The sequence below is a fragment of the Hylobates moloch genome, unplaced genomic scaffold (assembly GCF_009828535.3).
Source record: "Hylobates moloch isolate HMO894 unplaced genomic scaffold, HMol_V3 SCAFFOLD_5, whole genome shotgun sequence".
Taxonomy (NCBI): Eukaryota; Metazoa; Chordata; class Mammalia; order Primates; family Hylobatidae; genus Hylobates; species Hylobates moloch.
In genome coordinates, this window is record NW_026652280.1 from 141,403,384 (window position 1) to 141,417,857 (window position 14,474).

Consider the following 14,474-nt stretch of genomic DNA (forward strand, 5'->3'; position numbering starts at 1 on the left):
ATCTCTGCAAAATAAATAAATAAGTAAATAAATAAAAAATCAGGGATTCTGTGGCCTTAATTGTGATGTTTTAGCATTAATAACCCTAGCTGAATCTTAAGAATACGGAATATAAAACAGTTGTATCCAGACAGGTATGAGAAAGCAGATTAGTAGACTTGAAGAAATAATTTAGGAAAGAGAAACTGTTCCTGCTCTTTTTCATTCATTCAATAAATATTGAAGTATCTAATACATAGCAGGTGTTATTCCAGACATTGAGGATTCAGCAGTGAATAAAACAGACAAAATGCCTCCCTTTATAGAGCTTAATTCTAGAAGGAAGAGCTAGACAAAAAGAAGTGAAATGTCTAGTATCAAATGCTGGCTCCCTGAGAACACCACACAAAAAACATGTTGATGAGCAAAGCTGAGCTTATTACTTAGGGTGGTAAGGGAGATGCTATATTGATCAGATGCTATATAGCCTTGGGTGAGGAAGGAGTTCTTTAATGTGAGGGGAGCTTGATTAGAATTAGGTAAGGATGATGATATAATAATTTAGGACTGATGGACACAGCAAGGTGAGGATTGGGGAGGCAGTTTCAAAGAATCTTGGAGTTGTTTTCAGACAAAATCTTCCAATTGTTATCTATTTCAATGAATTTTTTGGATGTTCCTGAAATAATACAGGGACCTTTATGGTCCAGGGCAAAAATTTTCAGGAATAGTAAAGTTGTATTAATGAAGACAGAGTTAGTAAAGCCCTATTAGTGCAGATAGCCAACAGTAAAGCCATGTTAATGTAAGCTCAGGTAAGCTAATGTTGGTTCATGTTAGTCACTGATGTAAGCTGTGGAGTGTGGATGGCTCATGTCCTCAGTAGATATTAGAAAGTAATAACTGCTAAGAGGTAAAGCAGGGAAGGAGATGGGAAGTACCTGGGTGTGGTGATGGATGTTTGTGATTTTCTTTCTTTCTTTATTTTTTACTGCATTTATTTTATTTTTATTTGACAGGGCATAATTGCACACAGTATATAGTTATGGGGTACAGTGTCATGTTTTGATATATGTTTGCAATTTTCCTTGGCTTGGGGAGGGAAGGCCTCATTGAGGTGCGGAATTGAGAGCTGAGGGAGTGAGTAAACCGAGCGGGTAGGTGCGTTGGTCTTCAGGCAGAGGGAATAGCAAAGGCCAGAGGCAAAAATATGCGTGTGAGCTCCAGGAACTGCCTGGAGGCCAGTGCAGCTTTGCGGGGTGGAGCCAAGGGACTGGAGTAGGAGATGAGGTCCTAGAGATAAGGCAGGCTTGGCTTTGGCTGAGTGAGGTGGGAGCCGTCCATCACCTTGTTTTGTTTCGAGTTCTGTGAGGCAGTATCTTGCTGAACAACCTGAGAAGATTTCTTTGTAGTATTTTAAATTGGGAAGTTCTATTGAGGGCCATGATGTAAACAATACAAAGTAACTGAAAGTACATTCTATATGCTGTAACCTCCGATCAAAGTTTTAAAAGGTCATATGTGGTTTTTATTTGACTATGTTTTAATAGTATCATCAGCTAAAGGACATTACCCTGGGGACCCTTGGTTATGGAGAAAATGAAGACAATAGAATTGGCTTAAAAGTCTGTAAGCAGCATTACAAGAAAGGGACCATGTTTCCTTCTAATGAGACACTGAATATTGACAACGACGTTGAGCTCGGTAATGCAGTGATAATTTCATGATGTACCTTTATCATCTTCTGGTAAGAGCAAAAATGCCCTTATGTGCTAGCAACCCGAATGGAACAACTTTGCTTTGGTGAGAGCTAACCTGTTAGGGGCTGACACTCCAACACTGGCCTGCAGAGGGGCTTTGGCTCAGGAAACTGTGGGGTTGTGGCAATGGGACAGGGACAGCATTCGTGGATCTATTTGGAACAACTCAAGATTGTTGGTTTTGGGGTATATTCACAGGTCCTGTTTTTTGTTTTTATTTCCCTATGAGGGGGTGATTAGGCTTTTTGAAAAAATGATCTGTATGTGTTAAATGAAATAATATACATAAAGATGCTTTGTACACTTGTTTTTATTATTTGTAAAATATAGAAATGCTCTTCAAAGGTGAATTGTGATTAATAGCTCATTTTCTCTCTTAGGAGATCCCTTGGCAACAAGTTAATGGCTAAGCAAGTCGAATTGTTTTGTGCTATTTTGTTAAGAATTTAAGAGCATACTGTATGTAAATGCGAGGTGTTTGGCTTAAGACTTTTTGTTTTTTAAAATAATGTTTTATTATTTTATTGTTTTGTTATTCACTCAACAAACCTCTGGTGTGTAGTCATCATGTCCAGAACACTCAGTTTTATGTGCTGGGGTTGCAAAGATTAATCAGTTGTGGCTCCTCAAGTACTAACAGTTCAGGAGTAGGGATTCTAACAGCAGTTTAAATTTGGAATGCTTTTATTAAAATTAGAGCTTCACATTGATGAGTTCATTTGATCGTACTTCCTATAATCTGATCTTAAGGTACCTCGATGACACAACAGGAGAATACCCTATAAGACAGAGGTTTTAATTGTTTCTATAGGCTGCCCGCTCAGAATCTCTTCGTGAGTAAATGTGTCATGTGCTCTTGACTCTGAAAGAACCAGCCCGTAAGCCGGCACCATCAAGGGCACATGTGGTATCTGGCTCCCATGGTGCTTTCAGAGACCATCTAGAGGAGAGTTACCTGGTTCTGTAGCCAGCAACATTGAAATGTCAGTTGTCACTTGTCTTACCTCCCTGGAAGCTTCTGCTAACCTGAGACCTATTTGGAGTTCACCTACAGGGGCTAATTCTGTTTTAATCTTTTACCTGTGTGGTCAGCTATGCTCTTCCCCGTAGGTGATTCCAGTAACTGTGACAGGAGGACTTGTCCCGTTACCCTCTGTTTCAAGTAAGCCATCTGTCCCTTGCCCTTTTAAAAATATGTGACTCATTGGATGTACCATACAGTGGTTTCCCCGTGATTCATATACTGTTTTTCTCAATTGATTTTTCTTAGAAAATTGATTAAAGAAATGTGGCCAAAGTCCTATCAGTGGCTAGTTAGCACTGGCAATGCTGGAAAGCAGGATTTATTTCCTAACCATTGGACAGCCTTTCCCTTGTTCATTTCATTTCTCTCAGAATATGGACTATGTTTAACTAAATGGACAGAGGTTGGTTATTAATTTGAGTTTATTTTAAGAGAGTTGCTTAAATATGTTAATTGTATTCTTTGACTTATTAAATATAACTTGTCAAAGAGAATCTTCTGACATATCCAAAAGGTTTAATGAAGATTCTTCGAATATGTGATACTAGATTTTAGGCCCTCTTTCCTTGGATACATTGAAGGAAGCCTGCAGATATAAATAGGATTGAGTTTGACTTCATTCATTTGGCACTATATTTGATGTAGGTGAATTAGCAGAAGCTGTTCCGGATTAACTACTCATGAATTTTGCACTATCTTTACTATTAAGGGAATAGTAATAGAGGTAGGAGGACTTTAAATATCCTTCAGTATTCTAAACACAGATATCTGCCTATACGCCCAGCTTTCCTGGTGGGCTTGTATTTAGCGGCACAGCTGATTGTGTAGCTCAAGATTAGTATTTCCCTTAATTTATGCTAATGGGTATATCCCTCCTGGTTCTGCCTCTAGAACTACAGCTTTCCAGGTCAGCCTCATTGGGAGGACTGTTATGAATCCTGTTAAAAAATGTTTGGCTTGGCGCGGTGGCTCACGCCCACGCCCTTAATCCCAGCACTTTGGGAGGCCAAGGTGGGTAGATCACCTGAGGTTGGGAGTTCGAGACCAGCCTGACCAACATGGAGAAGCCCTGTCTCTACTAAAATTACAAAATTAGACGAGCGTGGTGGCACATGCCTGTAATCCCAGCTACTCGGGAGGCTGAAGCAGGAGAATTGCTTGTACCCAGGAGGCAGAGGCTGCAGTGAGCCGAGATTACACCATTGCACTCCAGCCTGGGCAACAAGAGTGAAACTCTGTCTCAAAAATAAATAAATAAAATTTTTTTACAACATTTGGGTAACTAACATTTTAATATAATGTTTCACTTTCTGTAATACAATTTTTGAGTGTCTTATATTCTTTTCCACATGTTCTTTGCATGAGACATTATGACCATTTCATCGTTTTTCCTGCTGTTTTAAGAAAAACAGGAATCTAACCTCCCCCTGACAGGGTTATTTCTTTGGCTGGAGTATTCTGTGAGATCATGTTCATTTGAGTTATGAGGTTGTTACTGTAGATATCAGTTTATTCTGCTTGAAGTTTGATGTTTTACTTAGGGCTTTTGCTATCTTGAAAAAAAAAAACAAAACAAAACTCAGTTTTGTTGCCACCACGTGCTTGGCGGCCTCAGTAGCAATGACTATAAGTGGAAAGTCAGCCAGACTTCAGAGAGTTCTGAATGAGTATTTAAACAAAATGTAACCCTATAATTACAAAATAATACAAAATTTGAACAACCAGACTTTTATAAGGCAAATTTTACAAATAGTGTAAAATTAACTAACAGAATTCTGTCCAATTTCTGTGAATCTAAGATACCATTTTTTTTTAAAGACTCATCTGCTTTAGAGATGCTTAAAAGTGAAAAAAACTTACATCTTAAAATAAATGAAATACAGGAGAAAAAGGCCTAGGACAGTGTGTGGCACAGAAAGCTCAAACATGTTTCTTCTTTCAGAATACAGTACTCAGATCAGTTTAACTTTTTTTTTTTTTTTACTTCACCTTAGAATAAGAACGTTAGAGGTAGGAGGACTTTAAATATCATCAGTTTGACCTTTGCAGCTGAGGAAACTGCTGCTCAGTCAAGGTAAGCAACTAGGTCATGTAATGATTTAGTGACGGCAGGTCTTTGCTACTGAAAGACCAGCAACATGGGCATCAGCTGGGAGCTTATGAGAAATGCAGAGTCTCAGACCCCGCCCTAGAGCCGCTGAATCCAAAAGTGCTTCTTCTTTTTTTTTTTTTGTGAGACAGAGTTTCGCTCTTGTTGTCCAGGCTAGAGTGCCATGGCGCTATCTCGGCTCACTGCAACCTCTGCCTCCTGGGTTCAAGCAATTCTCCTGTCTCAGCCTCCCAAGTAGCTGGTATTACAGTTATGTGCCACCACGCCTGGCTAATTTTTTGTATTTTTAGTAGAGACGGGGTTTCTCCATGTTGGTCAGGCCGGTCTCGAACTACCGACCTCAGGTGATCCACCCACCTCGGCCTCCCAAAGTGCTGGGATTACAGGCACGAGCCACCGTGCCTGGCCCTAAGTGCTTCTTAGCAGCAAGCTCCCCAAGTGGTTCACACACATTAAATGTTTGAAGCACTGGTTCAAACATTTGAAAGATATTTGACTCGACGTAGACATCTTTTTTTACTGACTTCATCCAATTCCTCACTGTCGATCACCACCTCCTGCCTTCAGTGCCTTCTGGATCCTGCTTAGAAACCTTTGTGCATCAATATCATATTACAAAAGCTGTCAGAATGCTTGCCTCTCCTCTCTTCACGACTGGATCCACTCAATCACCATTAGTCCCCAGCCTCTTCCATCCCTGTGTCCAGCTGATGCTTACTGGAGAAGTGTGCCAGATAGAAAGAACACCCTCATCTTCTTGCCATCATGTCTTCAAAGATTCTTGCATGACTTCCTTCTACTTCTTTTCACCCTTGTGTTACAAAGGAGCACAGATGTGAGGCCACAGTTAAAACCCTCACCAGAGCAGCAGGACCCACCCTTTCAGTTTCTGAGGAGTTGTGCCCTTTCTCTAGAAAGGTGTACCCAAATTTGCATCTCTAATCCAAACTTCCCTGAGCTCCACACTCCTCATATACCCAACTGACTATCTGACAACTCCACTGTGTTGCCTAATAGGAATTTCAAAACTGCTGTGTCTAAAACAGAACATTTTAAGCCTCCCCCATCTCCCTACCTACCCTGTGGCCCAAGCTGTTTCTTTCTTAGACTTCCCGATTTTGAAAATGATACCAACATTTTCATATCTGTAATAATCTCGGTTATTCAAGCCCTGTACTTGAAGTTGTCAATTTCCCCATTTTCACTGCCACCACTGTCATCCAAGCCACTACTTGCTTAGATGGTCTCCCTGCTTCTGGTCTTGCCTCTATGAGCCCCTGCCCTGCCTTGCAGAAACCACAGTGGTAAATCAGGTCATATCTCTGCCAGGTTTAAAAATCATTAGTGGCTTCCCATCCCATTTAGAATAAAATCCACAATTTCTTATAGAAACTAGCCCCCTGCCTGCCTCTCCAGACCCCTGTCCTCATTTCTCTGTTGTAGCATCGTTTCTGTTTGTTGAGCAAGCCAGGCTCTTTCTTGCTTGGAGGCCTTAGTGCTTGATTTTTTTTCCTATTTGGATCTATGCATAGCTGGTTCTTTTTCCTTTTAGGAAAAAGGTTTCAATTCAAACATCTTTCGCACCTTGAAAGTCATTCCCTAACTATCTTTCCTAAGGTAGACTGTCCCTCTGTATTAGTCTGTTCTCATGCTCCTAATAAAGACATACCCAAGACTGGGTAATTTATAAAGGAAAGAGGTTTAACTGACTCACAGTTCTGCAGGGCTGGGGAGGCCTCAGGAAACTTACAATCATAGTGGAAGGGGAAGCAAACACATCGTTCTTCACATGGTGGCAGGAAGGAGAAGTGCAGAGCAAAGTGAGGAAAGCCTCTTATAAAACCATCAGATCACATGAGAACTCACCCATTATCACAAGAACAGTGGCATGGGGGTTACTGCCCCCATGATTCAGTTACCTTCTACTGGGTCCCTCCCACAACATGTGGGGATTATGGGAACTACAATTCATGATGAGATTTGGTTGGGGACACAACCAAACCATATCACCCTCTAAGTTATTCTTGTTCACTTTATCTTCATAGTACTTCTCATACTGTGAAATTATCTTGTATATATTTTTACTTATTGTTATCTCCCCCACTAGAATGTGAGCTCCATGAAGATGGTAACCATGTCTGTCCTGTTCATTGCTTTACCTTCAGTGCCTAGCACAGTGCCTGGCTTTCAGCAAATATTTACTGAATAAACGAATGAGTTGGGTATGGAGCCTGGGTCTTTGACGTTCTTCTAAAATATGTACTCAGAGGTCAACCTTCTCAGTGCACTGGTAGATCTCAGGCTCTAGAACCAAGCACAAGTAGATTTAACTTTTGGATAGCTAGTAGCTACCTGTGTGAACTTGAGGAAGTTTCTTGGCCTCTCTGGGCCTTGGTTTGTTCATTTGTGAAATGGCAGTAATAATGCCTATCTCACGAGGTTGCTTTGAAGATTAAATGGGATGATGCATTAATTGAGAGAATATATAAAGTCCAGCACAGTGTCTGGTATGGAGTTAAGTGCCCAATATGTTTTTGCTATTTCTGTAATCAGTCTTTTCCTGCCTAAAAACAAGTTTCTTTTGACCAACTGCCTTCACTGTACTAATTAAGGTCCAGTCAGGAAAACCAATATTGAGTTGTTTTCTGACACTAATACTCCATCTGCCAAACACAGGGAGATACACTCTCTGCAACTATCTTTTAAAAATATTATGTCTATTGAGTTGTCTGTTCAGCTCTGGGCCCTGTTTTTGGCTCAGGACATCTAATTTTCATTAAACATAAGTGTATCCCGTGTATCAGGACATATTTTGAGTGCCAGCTAGCTGCTAGGCAATGGGAGTTTAGCAAGGTGCAACAAAGTTGTGCTCTTGATCTCAAAGACCTTATTCTCTAGTTGGAAGGATAAATAAGCAAATGAAGAGTTGCTGCTGTGGAATAACACTTTTAAAGAATCAGCCAGTGAGTTTTCCAAGATTCATGAACACCTACTAGGTGCCAGGCACTGCACAAGGCCCCAACTTTTCCACTTCAGAGTCAGCATGGAAGGGGCAGCAACAGCCTGGGCGAGGGTCACCCATGCTGGTTTCATACCAGTTCTGTCACTAGGTTTCTGTGACCTTGAAAGGTGCTTGTCTTTAGAGCTCCTTGTTTCCTGCCCTGTAAAACAAGGGTGTTAGCCTACACAATAATGAGACTAATTCTTATGTGAGGTTCTTGGAATCATTTTTCTATCATTTACAGCTCATAATTTGTTTTTATTTGAATACAACCTGTGTTCTTTTTCTTTCTATTTTTTTACTTTGAAAAAGTGCCAAACTTACCGGAAAAGTTACAAAATAGCACAAAGATTTCCTGTATACCCTTCATCCAGATTTCCCCAATACTAACATTTTTTTTTTTTTTTTGAGATGGAGTTTTGCTCTTGTCACCCAGGCTGGAGTGCAGTGGCGCAATCTCAGCTCACTGCAACCTCTGCCTCCCGGGTTCAAGCAATTCTCCTGCCTCACCTTCCTGAGTAGCTGGGATTACAGGTGCACGCCACCATGCCTGGCTAATTTTTGTATTTTTAGTAGAGATGGGGTTTCACCATGTTGGTCAGACTGGTTTTGAACTCCTAACCTCATGATCCACCCACCTTGGCCTCCTAAAGAGCTGGGATTACAGGCGTGAGCCACCGCGCCTGGCCAATACTAACATTTTATCACATTTGCTTGATCATTCTTTCTATGCATAAATATTTCTTCTGGAGGTGCAGACATGCTGTTCCTTTGCCCCTAAATACTTCAGTGTGCATTTCCCCAAAACAAGAACATTCTCCTACACAACCACTATACAGTGCTCAAAATAATGAGTTAACATTGATACAATACTATAATCTACAAACCCTATTCACATTTCATAAATTTTCCTAATGTTCTTTATCATAAAATAAAAACTGCACCTAACTCCAGGATCCTATTCAGGAAAACATCTGGCATTTAGTTGTCATGTTATATCTTTTTAGTCTAAAGTTTCTTGGTTTTTGTTTGTTTAACTTTCATGATCTTGATACATTTAAAGAGTAGAATGTCTCTCACACTGGGTTTTTCTGTTTCTTCATGACTAGATTGAGGTTATACATTTTTTGGCAGGAATGCCACGCAAGTGATGTCATATGCTTCTCAGTTCATTGTATCAGGAGGTACATGTCTGTGTATCTCATTCCTGTGATGTAACTTTGATCACTCGGTTAGTGTGGTGTCTGCAGGTTCACTTCACAGGTGTCTGTGAGGTTACTATCATTTTTCCTGAATAATTGGTAAGTATTTTCTAGGGAGATAATTTAAAACTCCCTAAGTAACCTGCTTCTTGTCACACTTTCATCCATTAGTTTTAGCACCTAATTCTTGCCTGAAACAAGCATTTCTTGTTCTTTCATTGCCCTAGATTGTGTTCAATTAGACCTTCAGGACCTCTCCAAGAAGCCTCCAGACTGGAAGAACTCATCATTCTTCAGACTGGAATTTTATCGGTAAATACATTTTAAAGTGTTATTCCCTAAGAGATGAGGGTGGGAGAAAGAGAATAGTATATAGTAAGATTATGACAATTTATACCTTTCAATATATTTTATTCAGGCTCTTACAGGTTGAAATCTCCTTTCATCTTAAAGGCATTGACCTACAAACAATTCATTCCCGTGAGTTACCAGACTGTTACATCTTTCAGAATACGGCAAGTGTCTTTGTTTTACTAGCCATTTCCTTTTATTTTTCCCTATACTTTTTGTTGATGCAAAGTATAAAACGCAGCAGCCTACAGATGTGTTAAGGCAGTCATGTTTAAAACAGATATAGTGATACAATATGGTACTCTTTTTTTTTCTGAGACCTAGTCTCGCTCTGTCACTCAGGCTGGAGTGCAGTGGCGTGATCTCAGCTCACTGCAATCTCTGCCTCCCAGATTCAAATGATTCTCATGCCTCAGCCTCCCAAGTAGGTGGGATTACAGGCATGTGCCACCACACCCAGCTAACTTTTTTGTATTTTTATTAATAGTAAAGACAAGACAGGGTTTTGCCATGTTGGCCAGACTGGTCTCGAACTCCTGGCCTCAAGTGATCTGCCCGCCTCAGCCTCCCAAAATGCTGGGATTTACAGGCATGAGCCACCATGCCCAGCCTCATTATGGTATTATTATTGATCCAGAGACCATTACTTCTGAAGATGAAGCAAGCCCTTTTCAACTTTTAAAAACTAAGTATCTACATTGAAAAGACGAGTTTAAAAGATTGGCTTTGACTTTCTACTCTCCTAATACATTTTTAAAAATGTTTATGAAGGCGTTTTAAATGTCTGTAGTGTTCTTCCCAGCTTTAGAGGAAGGTCTTTGCAAATGTTGTAGCAAATATTTTCAAACCTCGAGGCATAAACTGCTCCACTGTTGTGAAGACCAGTCTGCAAAGGAGCAGTTGTTTCTCTTTTTATTCTGGGAGGGGGCACGTATTGTTGCGGGAAGTCAGGGACCCCAAACGGAGGGACTGGCTGAAGCCATGGCAGAAGAACATGGATTGTGAAGATTTTATGGACATTTATTAGTTCCCCAAATTAATACTTTTGTAATTTCTTATGTCTGTCTTTACTGCAATCTCTAAACATAAATTGTAAAGATTTCATGGACACTTATCACTTCCCCAATCAATACCCTTGTGATTTCCTATGCCTGTCTTTACTTTAATCTCTTAATCCTGTCAACTGAGGAGGATGTATGTCGCCTCAGGACCATGTGATAATTGCATTAACTGCACAAATTGTAGAGCACGTGTGTTTAAACAATATGAAATCTGGGCACCTTGAAAAAAGAACAAGATAACAGCAATGCTTAGGAAACAAGAGAGATAACCTTAAACTCTGACCACTGGTGAGCCGGGCAGAACAGAGCCATATTTCTCTTCTTTCAAAAGCAAATGGGAGAAATATCGCTGAATTCTTTTTCTCAGCATTGGAACGTCCCTGAGAAAGAGAATACGGGCCTGGAGGCATCAGCTTATAAACAGCCCCCCTGGGGCGTGGCCTGTTTCTTATGGTTGAGGCTGCAGGGGTGAAATAGACTGCAGTCTCCCATAGCGCTCCCAGGCTTATTAGGAAGAGGAAATTCCCGCCTAATAAATTTTGGTTAGACTGGTTGATCTCAAAACCCTGTCTCCTGATAAGATGTTATCAATGACAATGGTGCCAGAAACTTCATTAGCAATTTTAATTTTGCCTCAGTCTTGTGGTCCTGTGATCTTGCCCTGCCTCCACTTGCCTTGTGATATTCTATTACCCTGTTAAGTACTTGATGTCTGTCACCCACACCTATTTGCACACTCCCTCCCCTTTTGAAAATCCCTAATAAAAACTTGGGTTTTGTGGCTTGTGGGGCATCACGGATCCTACCAACGTGTGATGTCTCCCCCGGATGCCCAGCTTTAAAATTTCTCTCTTTTATACTCTGTCCCTTTATTTCTCAAGCCAGCTGACGCTTAGGAAAAATAGAAAAGAACCTACGTGATTTTCAGGGCAGTTTCCCCAAAAATGTATAGTAGAAGAGACAGTTCACTTTTATGGGGAAGTAAGCTGCCTTCTCATTTTCATAGACTTTCTCTGTCCTTCTCTCCTTCCTTCTTTTTTTCCCTCCCTCCTTTCCCTGGAGGGACTAAACTGAATGCCTAGCTGAAAGTTGTATATACTGTCCTTTAGAAATTCAGAAAAGTGTTTCCTTCAACTATCAATAAATACTTAATGAGTCTGTACTATGCACCAGGCATTTTGCTATGCCCTAGAGGCACAGTGGCCCTCAGGAAAGCTTACAGCCTAGTGGGGGAAGCAGAAAAACAAGTAAATGAAATAAAAGTAACTACAGGTTGTGATATGTGGTAAGGAAGAATGTCTCCAGCTGCGAGCTCTCTGGGGTGGGTGGGCCAGAGGAGCACTGGGAGCATCTGCAGGGATGAGGAGAAAGGCAGGAGAGGAGCATGGAGCTTGGTCTGCATGGATGAGGTCATTGATGACTTTGTCATGATATGATCGGAAGTATGGGTTTAAAAATACTGCCTTTTCATTTTTATTTTGTTCTTTGGACTTATATCTGCTTTGGGAAAAGCATTTTAGGGGCTCTCCTGGGGGAAACAGAGACCTTGAGTGCCAGTGCTAGTGGAGGTTTAAGCATAACTTACAGGTATAGAAATGAGGATGGTATGGTTTAATTCTCAAACCTCTGGTTTGAGTGTGTGATCTTCTTGGGCAAACATGGCTTGTGTTCAGAGACAGGCAGGTGCATGTGGATTTGATCACCTACATATCCGGCTCTCCAAGCTCTGCCAGTGACTTTTTGGTTTTCTTAATGTGTTCACCCTAGTAAGTACTTGGCATATATCACTTATAAACTGTAAATGATTTAAGTGATTGATTTAAATTTCATAAGGTAGAAGATTGAGGGCATTTGGACATCTTAAGTTCAGCCTGCAGTCTCGGAGCAATCTTTGTTCTTTCTGAAAGCATTATATGTAGCTCTTTAAACAAATAGAAAAATAATTTCTAGCCTAACAAAAACTAGAATTTCATACCCAAAGAACTAAATTGAAGGAAATGCTTTTAAATTCAATTCAGAATAATACATGAGATCATTGTGTTCTTTCAAAGGTTAGTTAATTTTGGTTTTTATTCCTAGGACTGGTTGTCTCTTTTTCTCTAGGCTTTCTCTGAACCAGATATCTGATATCCTGTATTTAGTAAAACTTCATATATTAGCCCTTTCAATCATATTTGTTTCATTAATAACAGAAAGTTGTGAAGAAATCCTGTGATGTGAACATTTTCATTGGTATAATTCTCTTTGTTGCCTTAATTTATGTCTTTATTGTGAGTTCCTTAGCCTCTAATTGTACTTGTGTTTGTTTTTTACAATTTTGACTTAAAACCTTCATAGTAGAGGACTAGAGAGATTTATATAGCACCATTCCAATACTGGGGTATTCTGAATTTGATTATAAACTTACCTTTACTGTTGAGTTTTATGCTTTCACATGTTTTCATGATAATTATTGTTCATTTCCAGTTTTAGTGCTCCCTCAAGCATTTCTAGAAAGGCTGGTCTAGTGGTGAAAATTTCCTTAGCTTTTGCTTGTCTGCAGAGGTCTTTATTTCTTCTTCATTTCCGAAGGATGGCTTTGCTGGATATAGTATTCTTGACTGACAGTTTTTTTTTTTCTTTAAACCCTTTGAATATATCATCTCATTCTCTCCTGGCCTGCCTGGTTTCTGCTGAGAAATGTTCTGATAGTCTAATGGAGATTCCGTTATGTGTGACTTGATGTTTTTCTCTTGCAGCATTTTTTTTTTTTTTTCTTTGAGATGGAGTCTCGCTCTGTTGCCCAGGCTGGAGTGCATGCAGTGGCACGATCTTGGCTCACTGCAAGCTCCGCCTCCCGGGTTCACGCCAGTCTCCTGCCTCAGCCTCCTGAGTAGCTGGGACTACAGGCACCTGCCACCACGCCGGGCTAATTTTTTTTGTATTTTTAGTAGAGATGAGGTTTCACCGTGTTACCCAGGATGGTCTCGATCTCCTGACCTCGTGATCTGTCTGCCTCAGCCTCCCAAAGTGTTGGGATTACAGGTGTGAGCCACTGCACCTGGCCTACTTGCAGCTTTTAGAATTGTCTCTGTCTTTGACTTTTGACAGATTGATTATAATGGGCCTTGGAGAGAATCTTTTTGGGGTGAATCTAATTGGGGATCTTTGAGCTTCCTAGATCTGGATGTCCATATTTCTCCCAAGACTTGAGAAGTTTTCAGCTGGGTTATTTGAAAAGACCTGTCTTCAAGTTCAGAAATTCTTTTTATTTTATTTTATTATTTTTTTTTTTTTACTTTTTTTGAGACAAGAGTCTCAATCTATTGCCTAGGCTGGAGTGCAGTGGTATGATCTCAGCTCAGTGCAACCTCCGACTCCTAGATTCAAGTGATTCTCATGCCTCAGCCTCCCCAGTAGCTGGGATTACAGGTGCCTGCCACCGCACCCAGCTAATTTTGTATTTTCTATTGGATATGGGGTTTCACCATGTTGGCCAGGCTGGTCTCGAACTCCTGACCTCAAATGATCCACCTACCTTGGCCTTCCAAAGTGCTGGGATTACAGGCATGGCCACTGCACCCAGCCAGAAATTCATTTTTCTTTGCTTGATGTAGTCTGTTGTTGAAGCTCTCAATTGTAATTTTTTAATTTCACTCATTGAGTAATTTAGCTCCAAGATTTTTTTTTTTTTATGCTATATCTCTCTGTTGAATTTCTCAGTAAAATCATAAATTATGTTCCTGGTTTCACTGAATTATTTCTATTCTCTTATATCTCACTGAGCTTTCTTAAGATCATTATTTTGAATTTTTCAGGCATTTAATGAATATCCTTTTCTTTGGGGCCTGCTACTTGAGAATTATTATGTTCCTTTGGGTGTCATGTTTTCTTGCCTTTTCATGTTTCTGTGTCCCTACATTGTTATCTATGCATCTAGTGAAATAGTTGCTTTTTCCAATTTTATGGAATAGCTTTCACAGGGATAGACTTTTTCCTATAGATGG

General features: G+C 40.3%; 1 protein-coding gene across 4 annotated transcripts in view; it reads left to right on the plus strand.

The window, feature by feature from the left end:
• The window catches only part of MCOLN2 (mucolipin TRP cation channel 2), a 75,573-nt gene that overhangs the window by 38,679 nt on the left and 22,420 nt on the right, over positions 1-14,474 (plus strand). For all 4 annotated transcript variants that reach the window (XM_032155479.2, XM_032155478.2, XM_032155480.2 and 1 more), the window contains 3 exons: positions 1,530-1,683; positions 9,304-9,388; positions 9,495-9,591. In XM_032155479.2, the coding sequence (XP_032011370.2) occupies positions 1,530-1,683; positions 9,304-9,388; positions 9,495-9,591 (336 nt within the window). The remainder of the gene's footprint in view (positions 1-1,529; positions 1,684-9,303; positions 9,389-9,494; positions 9,592-14,474) is intronic.